This window comes from Molothrus aeneus, chromosome 28 (genome assembly GCF_037042795.1).
Source record: "Molothrus aeneus isolate 106 chromosome 28, BPBGC_Maene_1.0, whole genome shotgun sequence".
Classification (NCBI taxonomy): Eukaryota; Metazoa; Chordata; class Aves; order Passeriformes; family Icteridae; genus Molothrus; species Molothrus aeneus.
In genome coordinates, this window is record NC_089673.1 from 5748234 (window position 1) to 5765789 (window position 17556).

At 60.8% G+C, this 17556-nt stretch overlaps 3 protein-coding genes and 1 non-coding gene across 6 annotated transcripts; 3 read left to right on the plus strand and 1 right to left on the minus strand.

Moving 5' to 3' along the window:
* The first annotated feature begins 920 nt into the window (after positions 1–920).
* On the plus strand, positions 921–3689 carry CISD3 (CDGSH iron sulfur domain 3). The gene is made up of 2 exons (XM_066566892.1): positions 921–1198; positions 1514–3689. The coding sequence occupies exons 1-2, from the start codon at positions 986–988 to the stop codon at positions 1691–1693; spliced, it is 393 nt and encodes a 130-aa protein (XP_066422989.1). The 5' UTR covers positions 921–985; the 3' UTR covers positions 1694–3689.
* Positions 2503–10960, minus strand: PCGF2 (polycomb group ring finger 2). 3 transcript variants are annotated; one of them, XM_066566890.1, is made up of 10 exons: positions 10781–10960; positions 8075–8249; positions 7773–7869; positions 6697–6752; positions 6192–6242; positions 5908–6016; positions 5642–5690; positions 5419–5535; positions 4792–4872; positions 2503–4487 (listed from the first exon to the last, which is right to left on the minus strand). In XM_066566890.1, exons 2-10 carry the CDS (start codon positions 8184–8186, stop codon positions 4161–4163), a joined length of 999 nt encoding a protein of 332 aa, XP_066422987.1. In that variant the 5' UTR covers positions 8187–8249; positions 10781–10960; the 3' UTR covers positions 2503–4160. The 3 variants fall into 3 exon arrangements, with proteins under 3 accessions (XP_066422987.1, XP_066422986.1, XP_066422988.1); XM_066566889.1 differs by lacking the exon at positions 10781–10960 and adding an exon at positions 8438–9276; XM_066566891.1 differs by lacking the exon at positions 10781–10960 and adding an exon at positions 8346–8411.
* A 1817-nt stretch (positions 10961–12777) lies between these two features.
* TRNAN-GUU (transfer RNA asparagine (anticodon GUU)) lies at positions 12778–12851 on the plus strand. Its single transcript has one exon. It is a non-coding gene; the product is annotated as a tRNA-Asn (tRNA).
* Positions 12852–14110: 1259 nt separating this feature from the next.
* Positions 14111–17415, plus strand: PSMB3 (proteasome 20S subunit beta 3). The gene is made up of 6 exons (XM_066567082.1): positions 14111–14270; positions 14529–14713; positions 15268–15375; positions 16129–16306; positions 16620–16714; positions 17310–17415. Exons 1-6 carry the CDS (start codon positions 14268–14270, stop codon positions 17356–17358), a joined length of 618 nt encoding a protein of 205 aa, XP_066423179.1. The 5' UTR covers positions 14111–14267; the 3' UTR covers positions 17359–17415.
* Positions 17416–17556: the final 141 nt, after the last annotated feature.

The following is a 17556-nucleotide window of genomic DNA, read 5'->3' on the forward strand; positions in this document are numbered from 1 at the left end:
GTGCTGGTGAGCAGCTCCTGAATCCTCCTTTTTTCCAAGCATTTATTCCTTGGAAGCCCCAAATCCACAGGCTCATGCTGCCCCTGCTTTGGCCCCTTTCCTGCCAAAATCGGGTCTGGAGCGTGGGATAAGACACTCCCATGTCAGGATTCTGGGAATTTCCACTGGAAAAGCCACTCTCATCCAGAATTCTGGGAATTCCCATTGAAAAAGCCCTCCCACCCAGGATTCCTGGAATTCCCACTGCAAAAGCCCTTCCAGCCAGGATTCCGGGAATTCCCAGGGCCGAGGCTGAAGGCCCGGGGGGCACCGGGGGGCAAACTGAGGCACAGAGAGGGAGGGATGTGCTCCTGAGCCAGGTGTTCTGCCTGGGAAAGGGAGCGGCACCGGGATCAGGACAGATTGGGATGTGGGGCAGTGGGAGTGGGCACCGGGAATGGGAACTGGGACCCTGCACTGGGATCGAGACCTGGACCGGGACTGGGGCCCTGGAGTGGGTAACAGGATCGGGCACGGGGACCGGGCACCCGGACCGTGCAGTGGGATCGGGAATCGTGACTGGGACCGGGATCGGGAACCGGGATCGGCACTGGGATGGAGCACCGGGACCGGGACCAGTGCTGGGAACGGGAACCAGGATCGCTGACTGGGAGCGAGTACCGGAGTGGGATGGGGCACCGTGACTGAGAGCGGCAACCGGGACCGGCACTGGGAACCGCGACCGGCACTGGGACCTGGCACTGAGATGGAGCAGCGGCACCGGCACCGGCACCGGAGGCGGGTGACGGCGGCGGCGGCGGTACCGAGCCCCGGGACCACTCGCCAGGAGCGGCAGTGGATCCTGTCCCGGCTCGGAACGGCCCCGCACGGCGCAGCCGCGCTCCCGCCGAGCCCGCCCGGCTCTTCCGGCGGCGCCGGGAGGAGGAGGAGGAGGAGCCGCGCGGGGAAGGTCACCGGGAGCGACACCGGGACCGGCACCGGGACCATGCTGCGGCCCAGAGCGGCCGCGCTCGTTTCGCTGATGAGGGCGGCGGGGGACGGCCGCCGGTACCGGGACGTCTCGGGGGGGGCACGGGTCCCGTCGCTCTGCTCTGCGCCCCCTCCGCAGCCGGTGATCGCCGCCAAGGAGCCGTTCCCGGTGGAGCTGCAGGAGGGGAAAACCTACGGCTGGTGCGCCTGCGGGCACAGCAAGCGCCAGGTCGGGCCGGGGGGCCCGGGAGAACCGGGGCGTTCGGGAGAACCGGGGTGGGGGGCGGGAGAACCGGGATCCCGGGAGGTTCCGGGGCTTCCCGGGTCGGGGACTCCGCGGTGGCTCCCAGGGGGCTCCGGGGAATCTGGGACTGGGAATCCCCGGGGGGCACTGGAGGGTCCGGGGGCTCCGGGGATGGGATGGGATGGGATGGGATGGGATGGGATGGGATGGGATGGGATGGGATGGATGCTCACGGTAGCCCCGGGGGAGCATCCGGCCACCCCCAAACCCCTCCTTGACGCCGTCCCCGTTTGTCCGCAGCCCTTCTGTGACGGTTCCCACAAGAAGGAGGCCCCGGGGCTGTCCTCGCTGCGCTTCACCCCCACCCGAACCGGCCCCGCGCTGCTCTGCGGCTGCAAACGCACCCGGAGCCCCCCGTACTGCGACGGCTCCCACCGGGAGGACGCGGTGCAGGCGGCGCCGCTGCATCCCCGCGCCTGAGCGGGGCTCGGCAGCACCGGCAGCACCGGCAGCACCGGGATCCCCATCCCGACCCCGGCACGGCCGCACGGGGGGAGGAGAGGCTCCAAACTCCAATGAAATCCTAATTCTGGAGCGCCGGGAGCTGCCCCGGCTGCAGGGATTCGCCTCCCGACCCCAAATCAGCCTCTGGACAATGGGATTGGAGGGAGGGACCCCAAATCAGCCTCTGGACAATGGGATTGGAGGGAGGGACCCTAAATCAGCCTTTGGACAGTGGGATTGGCAGGAGGAACCTGGAGGTGTGAGAGCCCTGGGGTGGGGCACCTGTGCGGTTTGGAATGGGGGAACCTGTGGGATTTGGGATGCAGAGGCCAATGGGATTTGGGCAGGAGGGGTCTGTGGGGTTTGAGATGAAGGGACCTGCAGGATGTGGGGTTTGGCAGGAGGCTCTGTGGGATTTGGAATGGAGACACCAATGGGATTTGGTGGGAGGCTCTGTGGAATTTGGCAGGAGACTCTGTGGGCTCTGTGGGATCTCTCAGGAGGCTCTGGGCAGCTGCCCCTCTGGTGTTTGTTCATTTCCAAAGCCGGACCCGAGGTTTGCAAAGGTTGAACCGAGGACAAGCCCTGGAGAACGGGATTATTCCCAGGGACTGGGATCATTCCCAGAAATTGGGATCATTCCCAGGACAATAAATGTGATCTGAACACACTGAACAGTCTGGGATGTACTGAGAGGGAAACCCAACACTAAAACGCCCCCAAACCCAAATCATGGCCCTGCCCAGCCCGGGCAGTGTCCCAGGCCAGGCAGTGCAATGGCTGAATTCCACACAGGAATTGTTTAATTTCACAGAAGAATTCTGAATTCCATGCAAGAATTATTGGATTCCACAGAGGAATTGTTGAATTCCCTGCAGGAATTGTTGAACTAGACACAGGAATTGTTGAATTCCGTGGAGAAATTGTTTAATTCCATGCAGGAATTGCTTCATTCCCTGCAGGAATTTGCTCCCTTCCCACGCTTGCTTCTCTCCGGAGCCTCCTGGCCAAAGGCGCCAAAATCTGATTTTAATTTTTATTTTCTTTTATTACAAATGCACCATGAGGGCAGGAGGAGAGGCTGGGAAGGGTGATACACAAAAACAAAACAAAACAAAACAAAAAAAAAAAAAATTGGGATCATGGGAAACGGGGAGCAGCAGCAGCTCCATCCCCAACCTTTGGGTGCCCCCAAATTTTCCTGGAGCTGTCAGGACTTTGGGAAGAGAAAATAATCCAGGGGATTTGTGCTGCCACCTCCAAGCTGGAGGAAAATACCCCCAAAATCCCCGAATTTACTGTGCAGAAGGGCAGAGCCCACAGGGAAAGCAAAGAAATCCCCCAAAAATGCTCAGGATGGGATCTGGGAAGAGCTGGAGCTGCTGGAGCTGGCAGCTATGAGGTGGAGTGTGAAACCCCGGAAAAAAACACAAAAAACCACAAAAAACCCCCCAAAAATGGGAAATAGAATCCTGCAGCAGAGCCCGGGGAGGCTGGGGGGGTGGTTGGGAGTTTTGGGGCTTTTGGGGTTTTGGGTTCTGTGCTTGGCCCTCACCTGTGCAACCACGGCCCGGCGAGGAGGAGGAGGAGGAGGAGGAGGAGGAGGAGGAGGAGGAGGAGACTTGAAGACTTCCGGGAAAAGCGGGAATGTGGGAATGGAGGAAAATGGGAATGTGGGGATTTGGGAATGCGGGTATTTGGAAACATGGGAATGTTGGAAATGCGGGTATTTGGGAACATGGGAATGTTGGAATTTGGGAATGTGGGAATTTAGGAATTTGGGAATGTGGGAATTTGGGGGTGTGGCAGCTCCCAGCTCCGGGGGTGGGATGAGGATGAGGGAGGGGCCTGCATCTTCCACAAGTCAAACTCAAACCTCAAAGCCCCCCAAAAAAACCACAAAACCAAACAAAAAGCAAACAAAAAAACAAACAAAACCAACCCAAAGCACATTTAAAAATATCCGCCGCCATTTCTGCATCTTCTCCGCGTTTTTAAATTAGAAAATAATTCCGTAGAACTCTGCTCTGTCCCTATGTACACACCCACTTTTATAGAGGTCTGCAGGGGGTTTCAGGAATCCCTGGAGGGGTTTTAGGAATCCCAGGAGGATTTTTAGGAATCCCTGGGGGTTCTTAGCAGTCCCTGGAGGGTCTGCAGGAGTTCCAGGAGGATTTTTAGCAGTTCCAGGAGGATTTTTAGCAGCCCCTGCAGGGTTTTTTGGAGTCCCTGGAGGGGTTGGAGTCCCTGGAGGATGTCCAGAGTCCAGGAGGGTTTTCAGACTCTCAGAAAGATTTTCTGGAGTCCCAGGAGGATTTTTCGGAATCCCAGGAGGATTTTTTGGAGTCTCAGGAGGATTTTTTGGAGTCCCAGGAGGGGTTTCTGGAGTCCCAGGAGAATTTTTCGGAGTCCCAGGAGGGTTTCCAGCAGCCCCCGGAGGTTTTTAGCTCAGGGCCGAGCCCACGCTGCCGTTCAGGGCGGTTTTGCGGCCGCGGGCGGGTGGCACCGGGTGGCAGCTGGGTGGCAGCGGGTGACAGTTCGAGGCGGAGCCGTTCAGGGCATGCCCGGGGGGGCCGTGCCCGGGGCCGGGCAGAGCGGGGGGCGATGCCAGCCCTGGCGGCGGTGCCAGCCCGGGGCTCTGCGCTTTGTCGCTGCCTGACTCACACTCAGAGGCGCCGCTGGTGTTGGTACCCTCGGATGGCAGCGCCGGGCACAGCTTGAGCCGCTTGCAGGAGGGCTGGACGCGGTACTTGAGTGCCAGGGGACCGCTCTGGGGACACGGGGCATGGCTGGCAGTGCGCAGGGACACCGCGGGGACACCGGCACTGCCACACCCCTCACCCCCCCACCAATCCCCCGCTCTGGGATTTGTTATGGGAAAAGCTCCCCCATGACCAATTTTCCCACTTTTCCCCAAGGACAGATTTTTTCCAGGACTGATTCCCTGTTTTATCCCCCCAAACCATATTTTTCCAGTTTTCCCAGTCTAGATATTCCCAGTTTCCCCAGTACAGGTTTTCCCAGTATTCCCAGCACAGCTTTTCCCGGTTTTCCCAGTTTCCCCATTTCCTCACCCTCCTCCAGGGGTAGATGTAGGCAATGTCCATCAGGGTGTAATATTCCTTCAGGGGCTCATCCTCGTAGAGCACCTCCACCTGGAGAAGGGAAAGGATGGATCGAAACCCCAGGAAAAACTCCAAGTAAGGATGGATCCAGACCCCGGGAAAGGAGGGATCCAAACCCCCAGAAATTAGGGATCCAAACCAAGGGAAAGGAAAGATCCAGACTCGGGGAAAGGATGGATCCAGCCATGGGAAAAAGAAGGCTCTAGCCCCAGGGAAGGGACAGCCCAGAAGGAATATTTGGGACAAGCAGGGATCAGCAGTGGATGCAACACTGAGGGGACAAAACGGCCCCTCCGAGCTGAGCTGAGCGTGGCAGAATCCCGGCAGTGCTCCCCGAGCATTCCCGAGCACTCCAAAGCATTCCCGAGCATTCCCAAACATTCCCAAACATTCAGAAGCACTCCCAAACATTCCTGACCATTCCTGAATGTTCCTGACCATTCCCAAACATTCTGGAATGTTCCCGACTATTCCCGACCATTCCCAAACAGACGGTCCAGAACGTTCCTGAGCATTCCCAAGCATTCCCAACTATTCCAGAAGGTTCCCAACTATTCCAGAAGCCCAGCTGCTTACCCGGTACTTGCTGGGCACGTCCATCTTGTTGCGCAGGAACTTTGCCAGGTGCAGCACGGTCATGGCCGCGGGGCAGCGCAGGAACCGCAGCCCGGGGCTGGGTGGGCACGGCGGTGCCTGGGGAAGGACAGCTCTGGGGGACCGGGTCTGGGGGGACCCAGGCAGCTGGGCACTGAGGACTCTGTGCCACCACGGTGCCACCACTGTGCCACCCCTTGCTCACCTTGTCCTTGTCCAGGTCCCCGTTCTCCACAGCACCTTTCTGGTCCTCCCTGGGGAGGGACACGGGACAGGGATTGGGGAAAGGTGGATCAGGGATGGCACTGCTGTGATCTGGGATCACACTGGGATCAGGGATGGCACTGCTGGGGTTCCAGATGGGGACAGGGAGCTGTAGGTGGTTCCAGGGCCCCAGGCAGTACCGGGAGCCCAGGTGGTACCGGAGCCCAGCCATATCGGAGCCCTGGGTGGTACCGGAGCCGGCCGTACCTGCAGTCCCGGTGGAACTCGATGGACAGACTGACGATCTCGTCCTCGGGCCCCGTGCCCTGGTCCTGCTCAGCCACCTCGCCACGGTCCTCCTGTGAGCCCAGGGGAACTGCGGGACAGGGACACGGGCTGGGATACTGGGACACTGCAGCACTGGGACACTGACAGTGTGACACTGACCCTGTAACACTGACACTGACACTGTGACACTGACACTGACATTGTGAGATTGACGCTCACACTTGTCATTGTGACATTGAGACCCTGTGACATGTGACACTCACCCTCGGCCACTGGGTACGCAGAGTAGAAGTCGCGTCTCCTCTTCATCTCATCTGTGGGAACAGGGACAGGGATGGGGACAGTGACAGGGACAGGGACAGGGATGGGGACAGGGACATGAGTGGGGACAGCACCACAGCTGGGGCGGGGTTAACAACAAGGGGCACAGGGGACATCCCAGAATGCCCAGGGAATTCCCGTGGGAGCTCCAGCAGGAGCCATCCCATAAACCCCAGAGTGGCACCCAATCCTGAGGGATTTTGGGTCCCCACACCCCAAATCCTGAACTTTTCCCCATTCCTGAGGCACTCAGAGCAAATCCACAGCTCCTGCTCCCAGACTGTCCCAAAGTTTGGGATGGGTGCCGTGTGCATGTGTCCTGCTGTCCCTGTGGGAATGGGAAATCCCTGGGAAGATCCTGGGAATTCAGGGGGATGGGAGTGAGTTTCAAACACCCCAAATTCCCAAATTCCTAAATTCCCAAATTCTCCCCATCCTTGGCTGTACCTTTGAAAAGCCCTGGGACCAGCTTGTACACGATGTCCTGGAGGGTTTTGTCCGACCTGGAGGGGGGGAAACAGGAAAAGTGGGAGAAATCAGTGGGATTCAAGAGCAGTTTGTGCCCTGCACCTCCAGGCACAAACTTCCCCCAGCTCCCCTCTGGGTTTCCCATCCCAAACCCCAAATACTCAATTCCCCATCCCAAATCCCTCAAACCCCCAGTTCCCCATCCCAAAGCCTCAGATCTCCAATCCTCCATCCCAAAACCCCCAAACCCCAGTTCCCCATCCCAAATCCCCACTTCCTTATCCCAAGGCCTCAAATCTCCAAGTTTTTCCAGGTTTTCCCCAGTTTTCCCCCATGGTTTTCCCAGTTTTCCCTCTTTTTCCCAGTTTTCCCCAATTTTTCCCACATTTTTCCCCACCTTGGCACCACATGGAGGTGCCACCACCCCCCAGGGCTTGGGGACAGTGGCGGCTCCGTCCCTGCAGGCAGAGACAGAGACTCTGGAGGAGTCATGGGAGTGTAAATATTATAGCAAGCCAGAAAAAATGGGGAAAAAAGGGAAGAAAGGGATGGATGGATGGATGGATGGATGGATGGATGGATGGATGGATGGATGGATGGATGGATGGATGGACGGACCGATGGGGTCCAGGATCTGCGGGAAAGGACACAGGGCACCCATCCCGCCATCTTTCTGCTGCCACACACATGTCACCAAGTGCTCTTCCCTCCGTGGTGGCATCTCCCCCTGTCCCTACTCCCCTCCCACCTGGAGAGCTCCTCAAATCCCCTCTGCTGCAGGATTTAGGGTCAGGAACAGAGCTGGGCAATGCAGGGGTGGGGACAGCAGTGGGACTGGGATGGAGGTGCCACAGGGATGGGGACACCAGTGGGACCAGGATTGAGCTGCTCCTGGGCTGGCAGCAGAGCCCCAGGGTCCCCCTGCTCCAGGTGCTTGGGGCTGTCCCCTGGAGCAGGGACAGGGCGTGAGGGGCCCTGCGAGCCCTCTGAGTCCCCTGAGCCCCCCGAGCCTCCTGAGCTCCCCAAGCCCCCCCAGAGGAGCCCCCCGCGCTCACCGGATGCTGAGCAGGGGCCGCGTTTTGTGCACCTGCACGTCGCACATGGGGCAGTACTTGTTGGTCTCCAGGTAACGAACAATGCAGGTTTTACAGACTGTGGGGACAGAGGGGCCCTCTGTGAGCAGGGGGACAAGGGGACAGAGCCCCTGGGACCCCCACACCAGCGTGGGGACAGGATCCCTGCCCAGTGCAGCCCCCCGCAGCTCCACGGGGCCTGGCACAGGGTGGGCACTGTGGGACGGGTCACTGCGGGGTTTCGGGGCACCCAGGGGACCCTTGGGGACACGCGGGACACTCACAGGAGTGCAGGCACTCCACGATGGTGGTGGCGTCGATGAAGTAGCCGCCGCAGAGGGCGCACATCAGGTGCGGGTTCAGCTCCGTGATCTTTATCCGGGTGGTCCTGTGCATCTTGGAGCAGCCCCAGGGCGGATCCTCCGTGCGGGAAACCCCCGCGGTCCCTTCGGGTGGGTCCTGCAGGGACCGCGGGAGGGGACACGGTGTCACTTGTCATTCCCAGCACTGCAGCCACCCCCGGCTCCAGGAGCTGCCGAGCCCCCTCTTCCTCACCCCTGGCTGTCCCTGGGTGTCCTCAAGTGGGTCCCCAACACGCTGGGACACCTCCGAGCAGTGACAAATCCTCTCTGTCAGCAAACCCTCACCTGTGGCTGTGCGCACACACCCCCCCAAAAAAGTGCATTTTGGGTTGGCTCCATGGAAAAGGCATTTCCAGCAAAAATTCCGTGGGTTTTCCTACAGAAAATCCCCAAGCCCGGTGTCGGGCACCTCCCCCGGGCAAGGACACCCAGCGGTGCCCGGTGGGCGCCGGTGACACCGGGAGCTGCCGGCGCTTCCCCCGGTTCCAGCGGGAGCCGCCGGAGCGCGGGATCGCCGCAGTTTCGGTGTTTCCATGGCAACCCCGACACTTGGAGAGCAGCCGGGATATTGTCACTGCCACCCGAGGCCAGGCGACAGGCGGCGAGGAGATGAGCGGGGCACGGCGGCGGCAGGGCCGGGGCACCGGCGGTGGCACCGCACGGCTGCAGGGACAGGCGTGTGACACACAGGGACACAGAGAGGGACACACGGTGACACACATGTGACACACAGGGACATGCGTGTGACACACAGGGACACACAGAGGGACACACAGGGACACACATGTGACACGCAGGGACACGTATGGGCTACAGTACACATGCATTAGGACACCAGCACCAGGGATGGGGACACTGCTGGGATTGGGATGGGGGTGCCACAGGGATGGGGACACTGTTGGGATATTTCAGGGACAGGATGTCACTGGGACTGGGATTGGGGTCCCACAGGGAGGGCACACCATTGGCACTGGGATGGAGGTGTTGCAGGAGTGGGGACACCACAGGGACACCATTGGGACTGGGATGGAGGTGCCACAGGGAGGGGGACACCATTGGGACTGGGATGGGGACACCACAGGGATGGGGACACTGCTGGGACTGGGATGCTGCAGAGATGGGGACACCACTGGGACCGGGATGGGGACACTACCGTGCTGGAGGGGCAGCAGCCAAGGGGGGTTCAGGAACCCCGGGGAGGTTGGGAGGCCCCAGAACCCCCTCCCAGCCCAGCCCTCCTCCCCCGGGTCTGCCCCCAGCCCCAGGGGATGGAGGGGGACCCGACCAGCCCCTCCCCGTGTCGGGGGTCCCGCGGTGCCCTGTCCCCGTCACCCCCGCACGGGACCGCGCAGCCCCGCCAGACACTGGAGAGCCACGGCTGCATTTTGGGGGGGATTTCGCCGCTTTCGGTGCTCGCAGCCGTCAATGGCGGCCCCGGGGCTCGGCGGGAGGGGGGAGCCCGAGCCACCGGCGCGAACCGGTTCTAATAACCCGGGCGATAACGGCCGCGCTTTCCCGTGCTGGGGAGAGGGGGAACAAAGCCCCGGCCGCAGTGCCCGGGACCGTCCCGTCCCGCCGGTGGCTCCCGCACCCCCGGCCGCGACTTTCGGGCTCTTTTGTCTCCGTGGGTGGTGGCCCGGCGCGGTGTTCCCCCCTCCCCGAAGCCCCCGGGCCGGGCACGGGCGGGGAAGGGCGTTTCAAAGTCACCGCCAACTCGGGCCCCCACCCCCGGGACCCCCGGCGGCGGCGGCGGCGGCGGGCGTGGGGCTCGGGAAATGCCTCGGGACGGCTCGCCGGGCACGGCCCGGGCCTCGCACGTCGCCCACGGGGCCCGGAGCGCCGGGAACGCTAGGGGACAGCCCCGGGAACGCGAGGGGACAGCCCCGGAGCGCGGCCCCGCCACCCCCGGCAGCGCCCGCCGGGACCCCCCCACCATTCCCGGCGTGCGGGACGCGGCACCGGAGCTGCGGGAATGGGGAGGAAGCCCCGCTGGACACGAGTGACCACAGAGCGTGTGGGGACAAGGACACGCTACACGGCACCGGGAGCGGCGGCGGGACGGGACCGCGGGGCGTGACACCCGGGGGACACGGACACCGGGCGGGACATGGACACCGGGGGGACACGGACACCGGGGGGGACACGGATACCCGGGGGTGGGCACTGACAGACGGGGGACACGGAGACACGGGGTGGCCTCGGCCACGCGTGCCCCGCGCTGTGCCCGGGGGGTGCCCGGCCGCGCCCCCGGCAGCTCCCGCCGCCTCCGGGGCCGCACGGCCCGGTGGGGCCGGGGGTGGGGCGGCCCCGGTGGCCCCGGGGCGTCCCCTTTGTACTCGGGGCCGGCTGTCAGCGCGGCCCGGCCCCTCCGCCCGCCCCGGGGGGCTCCCGCCGCGCCCCCCCGGCCCCGGAGAGGTCCCGGCGCGCCGGGCGCGGTGCGGGGGCGGCGCGCCCCCCCCCCCCCCCCCCCCGGGGCTGTCGGGGCTCCGCAGCCGCCGCCGGTGCGGCCGGGGGGGTCCCGGGGCACAAAGCGGGGGCGGCGGCGGCCATCGCCATCTTTGGGGCCGGCGGGGCGGGGGGACCGCGGCAGGGCCCGGGCCGGAGGGGGGCACCGGGGCCGGTCCCTACCTGGTGGCGGCGGCAGCGGCGGCCCCGCGGCCGCCCCTCCGCTCCCGCGACTCGGCTCGGCTCGGCACGGGCGGCGCTGCGGCCGCGGCCCTTTTATATTTTTTTTTCCCTCCACTCTCCCTCTCCTTTTCTTTTTTTTTTTCCTTCTTTTTTTTTTTTTTTCCTCCTTCCTCCTCCTTTTTTAAAATATTTTCCTCTTTTTTTTAATTTTTTTTATTTTTTCCCACCTCCAGCCGCCGCCAGGCCCCGCCCGCCTCACGTGACCTCATTCCTTTGGGGGGCTGCGGAGGAGGGAGCGAGGGGCCGAGATTGGGGGGACCCCCCCGGAACCCCCCAGCCCCAGTGATGGCGGAGATCCCCGGGGGGGAAACGAGAAAGCCCCCAAAACAGCTGGAACGGCCCCAAAACGCGGTGCCCGGTGGAAGCTCCGGGCGCGGTGTCCCCCCACCGGGGACACCGTTTTGGCCACAAATTGTGACTCGGGACGAGCGGGATCCTCTGCGGGACCCTCGGGGGAAGGAAAGGGAAGAGGGGAAAAAAGAAAGAAAAAAAATACAGAAATAAAAGGAATTTCAAGAGGGAAAATGGAAAATTGGAGGAGTGGGACGGAAAAAAAAGGGGAAAAAATAGGAAAAAAATAGGGGGCAAATGAAAGAAAGAAAAGGAAATGGGAAAATGAGAGGGGGGAAAGGGAGGAAATAAAAGAAAAGAAAGAAAAATAGAGGGAAATTAGAGAAAAGGAAAAAAATGGAAAAGAAGGAAGGAAAAAGAAGAAAAACAGGGAAATTAGAAAAAAGGGGGAGATGGACAAGAAGAGGGGAAAGAGAGGTGAAAAAACTAAGGAAAATAAAAATTAGGGAAAGAAAGGGAGAACGGGAAAATCGGGGAGAAAGGAATGGAAAAAGGGAAGGTAAGAAAAAATGGAGGGAAATTAGAGAAAGATGGAAAACGATAGGGAGAAGGAAGGGAAGAAAACCGGGAAAATGAGAGGGGGGAAAAAAAGGGAAAAGGAAGAAAAAAGAACAGGAGAAAAGGAAAGGAGAAAAGAGCGAAGAACAGTAAGGAGGGAGAGAAAAAAGGCAGGAAAAGAGAAGAGTGAAAAAAAAAATAGAAAAGCCGGGAAGGAAATAAAGGAGGGGAAAGAGGCAGGAGGAGGAGCGGGAGGCGCTGAGCGAACGCGGCTCTCACATGCCCGGGATTACCGGCGGCTCCCCGCCCTGCCCGCTGCCGGCGCTCGCAGCCCGGCCCCGTCCCGGTGGCCCCGTGCCCGGGGGTTCCCAGTGAGCCTCTGTCCGTGCCGCTGTCTCGGTTCCCGGGATCGCGGGGTCGGTGCCTGCTGGAGCTGTTACGAGTGCCGGTCTCAGTGCTCGGTTGCCCCGGTTCCGGCGTCCCGGTGCTGGTTCCAGTAGGGCCGTGGCCGGTGTCGAGTGTCCTGTGCTTGGGGCCAGTGTCTGGTGTCCTGTTCCCGGTGTCCGTTGCCGGTGCCTGTCCCCGTTCCCCATTCCCACTGTCCTGTTCCCGGTATCCTGTCCCCGTATCCCGTTCCCGGTGTCCCGATTCCATTACCGGTGTCCCGTTCCCGTTCCCAATGTCCCATTCCCGGTATCTCGTTCCCAATCCCGGTATCCCGTTCCCGCTCCCGTTCTCGGTGTCCCGGTCCCATTCCCGGTGTTCTGGTATTCCGGGTGTCTCGTTCCCTTTGCCGGTGTCCCGTTCCTTGTGTCCCGGTATTCCCGCTGTCCCGTTCTCGTCCCCGGTATTCCGTTTCCATTCCCGCTGTCCCGTTCCTTGTGTCCCATTCCCGGTGTCCCGTTCCCCGTGTCCCGTTTCCATTCCCGGTGTCCCGTGTCCCGTTTCTATTCCCGGTATCCCGTCCCCGTTCCCGGTATCTCGTTTCCATTCCCGGTGTCCCGGTATTCCCAGTATTCCGTTTTTATTCCCGGTTTTTGTTCCAGTTTCTGCAGTGAGAGCCATGTGCGCAAGCAGCTGCCAGCGCGGTCTCTGTGGCGCAATCGGTTAGCGCGTTCGGCTGTTAACCGAAAGGTTGGTGGTTCGAGCCCACCCAGGGACGGGCCGTTCCTTTTCCCGGGAGGGACGGAACCGGACACGGAGAGCGTTCCCTTGCCGGGCATCCGCTCGCAGTGGTCCCTCCGACGTGGAGAAGCGGCTCCCGGTGCCCCCAAAGCATCCCCGCTGTGCTCCCACGAGGACGTTTTGGGACATTAAAATCGCACCTGTTCCTGTTTCCATCCAAATCCCGTATTTTGCCTCAAAATTAAACTGAAGGGACTCCCAAGGGTGCCAGACCGAGCTTACCCTCTCTGAAAACTCCAGTAAATTCCATTTCTCTGCCCTGAGACGATGGAATTCCAGAACTGCCGGAATTCCTGTTCAACCCCGGGCACGAGGCCACGCTGGGATCGATTCCGGGGATTCTCCCCTGGCTCTGGCCGGGGCTGCTCCCACAGCCGGAACGCGGGCTCCGGCTCCCGCCAGGTACTTTTTGTGACGGAAAACCCCTCAAAAACCCCGCACTTTAAAAATAGGATTTAAAAATAAGATTTAAAAATGGGATTTAAAACCGCAGCGGGTACGGGCCGGGCTCTGCCTGCCCATCGGGGCCGGGATGTGCCGTGACCCCAGAGTGACCCCAACCCCCCCACCCCGTGCCGGCGCTTCCCGAGGAGATTTTTGGGAGAATCCCCTTTGGATCGGCGAGCTCGGGGCTGTGTCCCCACCCTTGGAGATGCGGCTGTTCTCCTGATGGATCCAGCTGTGCCCCGATTATCCAGCTGTTCCCCAATCCAGCTGTGCACCCATTGATCCATTTGCTCCCCATTGCTCCAGCTGTTCCCCCACTGATCCAGATGTGCCTTCATTTATTCAGCCCTGCCCCGATCCATCTGTTTCCCCATTTTTCCAGCTGTTCCCATTTATCCAGACATTCCCATTTTTTCCAGTTTTCCCCCATTTTTCCAGCTGTTTCCCCGTTTTCCAACTGTTTCTCCCTTTTTCCAGATGACATCCCTCCCGCACTCCCGTCATGCCTCGCGCGCTCACTGTGACTCGTCACTTTCCCGCCCCGCCCACCCTCCCCTGCCTCAGCCAATCACCTGCGCGCGCCCCAGCCGCTCCCGCCAATCCCCAGCAGCCTCCGGCTCCAGGCGGCGGCGGCGGCCAATGGCGAGCGTGGAAGGCGAAACCACTGGCGGCGGCCACCAATGGAAAGCGTTGGCGTGAGAGCGGCGGTGGCAGTGACCAATGGAAAGCGGTGAGGGCGGGACCAGCGGGGCCGGCAGCCAATGGGAAGTGGTGAGGGCGGGAGCGGCGGCGGCGCGGCTGGGCCGGAGCGGGGCCTGGGCAGAGACCGAGCCGGGAGCGGAGCGGAGCGGAGCGGAGCGGGGGCGGTGCAGGGACACGGCGGTGACACAGCAGTGATAGAGCGGTGACAGAACGGTGACCGAGGGGTGATTGAACAGCCGCAGCCATGGTGAGACCCGGCACGGCACCTCCGGGGCCCGGCACAGTGCGGGGGAGGCCGCTCCGTGAGGGGAGGCCCGTGGGCAGCGGGGCAAGGAGCGGCCGGGGCTGAACCCCAGCTCAGAGTGGCAGTACCGGGGGGGCCGCGGGGGCCGCTTCGTGAGGGGAGGCCCGGCAAGGAGCGGCGGGGGCTGAACCCCAGCTCGGGGTGGCGGTACCGGGACACCCCGGAGGCCGCTCCGGTGCCCTGAGCCACCGCTCCGTGCAGTCGATCATGTCGTACAACGGCGGGGCCGTGATGGCCATGCGGGGCCGGGGCTGCGTGGCCATCGCCGCGGACCGGCGCTTCGGCGTGCAGGCGCAGACCGTGACCACCGACTTCCAGAAGATTTTCCCCATGGGCCAGAGGCTCTACATCGGCCTGGCCGGGCTGGCCACGGACGTGCAGACCGTGTAAGTGAGGGCCCGGCAGGGCTGGGGATTTGGGTTAATGGGAATTAACGGTGCCGATGCTGCTGTGCCTGGTTCTGCTGCTGGGAGAGGTTTGGAAATAAAGCAGCCTGATTGGGATCACATCGCTGCTGGAGTTGGGATCACATCACTGCTGGACCTGGGATTTCACTGGTGGAGTGGGGATTTCACTGCTAGAGTTGGGACTTCACTGCTGGAGTTGGGATTTCACTGCTAAAGTTCAACTTGCACCGCCAATATTGAACTTTTACTGCTAAAACAGAACCTTCACTACTAAAATTTAACTTTAACTCCTAAAATTCACCTTTCACTGCTAAAATTAAATTTTAACTCCTAAAGTTGAACTCTCACTGCTAAAATTCCACTTTCACCCCTGAAATTCATCTTTTCCTCTCGCAGTTCCAGCTCAGCTGCAGCAGCAGCTGTGTGTGCAGCCCTCGGTGCTGGTGTCTGTCAGCAGCAGAAGCAGCCAGGCCTGGCTGAGGGGAAGCAGCAGGACCCTGCTTTGCTTTAAGCCCAGGTCTGATCTCTTGCAGGGCCCAGAGGCTGAAGTTTAGGCTGAACCTCTATGAGCTGAAGGAAGGGAGGCAGATCAAGCCCCAGACCTTCATGAGCATGGTGTCCAACCTGCTCTACGAGAGGAGGTAAAACTGAAAAGCTGCAATTTCTGTGTGGTGCCAGAGAGGGCTGAGGGTGCTGGAGTGGCCAAAGGAGCCTCGATCATTTCCTGCTGCCACCACCGCCTCCCTGAGCAGGTTTTTGTTCTCTTGGGGTGACATTTCCTCCCCAAATTCAAACAGAATCAGTTGTCAAAGCAGAACGAACTCCTTCTGCTTCAGGATGGTCTGCTATGCCAAAACCATGGCAGGGCTCTCCCTGAAAGCAGCTGTGGGATGGTTTCTGTGCCAGGAAAACATTTCTGAGGATGTGGGACTGCACCAGGGCTTGGAATGGGGACAGCTCTGGGCACTGGAGGGAATGGCTGGGTTGGAAATTCAGGGAAGGGAGGGTGAGCTCTGTGAATGGGGATCCTGAAGCTGCCAGAGCTCCAGGAGCGTTCGGACACTGCTGCTGGGCACAGGTTGGGATTCTGGGAATTATCCTGTGCTGAGATGATCCCTGTGGTCCCAGAAGAGCAGGGTGATCCTTGTGGTCCCTCCTGGCTGTCCCTGTCCCTAGGGCTGTCCTGAGCCCAGCTGGGCTGGGAATGGTCATGATCCCAAAGCTGCCAGAACTCCAGGAGCATTCAGACACCGCTCCTGGGCAAGGCTGGGATTTTGGGGAATTGTCCCATGCCAACATGATCCTTGTGGTCTCAGAAGAGCAGGGTGATTCCTGAGGTCCCTCCGGGACTGTCCCTGTGCCCAGGGCTGTCCTGAGCCCAGCTGTGTCCCCAGGTTTGGTCCCTACTACACGGAGCCGGTGATCGCGGGGCTGGACCCGCTCAGCCACGAACCCTTCATCTGCTCTCTGGACCTCATCGGCTGCCCCATGGTCACTGACGACTTCGTCGTCAGCGGCACCTGCTCCGAGCAGATGTACGGGATGTGCGAGTCCCTGTGGGAACCCGACATGGTCAGTGGGGCTGGGGTCATCTGGGATAGCCTGGGGTCACCTGGGATAGTCTGGGGTCACCTAGGGTCCCCTACCTGGCATCTCCTGGGATCACGTGGGATAGCCTGCAGTCACCTGGGATCTCCTGTGGTCTGTGGATTCAGGAGTTCTCCCTTCTGTGCTCACTGGAGACGCTGAGCTGGGGAGAGGCTTCATTCCAAGTGTGCCTTGTGCAGCCTGAGAGAGAAAGCTTGCAGGGTTTTGGGGGGTTTGGGTGAAATTTCTGGGAGGATGTGCAGCCCAGGTGAAGCCCTGTGCTCCCTCTGTACCCCAGGAGCCCGAGCACCTCTTCGAGACCATCTCGCAGGCCATGCTCAACGCTGTGGACAGAGATGCCATCTCCGGGATGGGCGTGGTGGTGCACGTCATGTGAGTGCTGGGGCTCCCGGGGACTGGGCAGTGCCTTCACTTCCCTTCCTTCCCTCAGGGATCCCCAAATCCAGGGGCTGCGCACTGCCTTCCCCTCCCTCAGCGATCCCCAAACCCTTCCCTTCCCTCAAGGATCCCCCAAATCCTGCCCCTCCTCAGCCAGGCTCTGTTCCTTCCCAGGGTTTGATTTTGCTGGTGCAGTTCCTTGCTGGAGCCAAGAAATGACTCATGGAGTTTGAGTCCCTCTGCTCAATTCCCTGTCTGCATTCCCATGGGATTGAGGATGGAATCCTGGAATTTTGAGTCCTGCTGCTCAGGGATTCCGTGGTTGCATTCCCATGGGAATGAGGAGCTCTGCCCCTCATGGATGCAGCATTAACTCTCACCTCTGTCACCATCTGCCTTTGGAAAATCCCATTTTGCCCCTGCAGCACCCCAACCCTGGGAACTCCCCACAATGAAGGATTTATTGATTGTTGTCACAACCACCTGAGCTCCTGCCTGTGCACCTGGGACTTGCCAAGGCAGAACAAGCTCTAGGAAGGGTTTAAACCTGTGTTTAGCAGTAAATAATCTCATCTTTTTCCCTTTCCAGAGAGAAAGACAAGATCACCACCAGGACCCTGAAAGCTCGCATGGATTAGTCCAGCCCAGCTGCTCTGTGTCACTCGGGACTTTTTAAAATAAAACTCTGCCCTGAACTTCCCTTTTGGTGCCTTTGAGCAGGGTCAGGATGTCACCCTGGTTGCCAGGACACAGGAGTGACCCCAGGGGTGTCATCCTGGCTGCCAGGACACAGGAGTGACTCCAGAGGTGTCACCCTGGCTGCCAGGACACAGAGG

Bases quoted from the DNA above. Each gene is read 5' to 3' on its own strand.
- CISD3 (XM_066566892.1), top strand. From the start codon at position 986: ATGCTGCGGCCCAGAGCGGCCGCGCTCGTTTCGCTGATGAGGGCGGCG. The intron at 1,199-1,513 runs GTCGGGCCGGGG...GTTTGTCCGCAG, and splicing joins GCGGGCACAGCAAGCGCCAG to CCCTTCTGTGACGGTTCCCA.
- PCGF2 (XM_066566889.1), bottom strand. From the start codon at position 8,938: ATGTGTGTCCCTGTGTGTCCCTCTGTGTGTCCCTGTGTGTCACACGCA. The intron at 7,870-8,074 runs GTGAGTGTCCCG...CTGTCCCCACAG, and splicing joins CGTGGAGTGCCTGCACTCCT to TCTGTAAAACCTGCATTGTT. The intron at 4,873-5,418 runs GTAAGCAGCTGG...TCCCTTCTCCAG, and splicing joins ACGTGCCCAGCAAGTACCGG to GTGGAGGTGCTCTACGAGGA.
- PSMB3 (XM_066567082.1), top strand. The intron at 14,714-15,267 runs GTAAGTGAGGGC...GATCTCTTGCAG, and splicing joins GCCACGGACGTGCAGACCGT to GGCCCAGAGGCTGAAGTTTA. The intron at 15,376-16,128 runs GTAAAACTGAAA...CTGTGTCCCCAG, and splicing joins AACCTGCTCTACGAGAGGAG to GTTTGGTCCCTACTACACGG.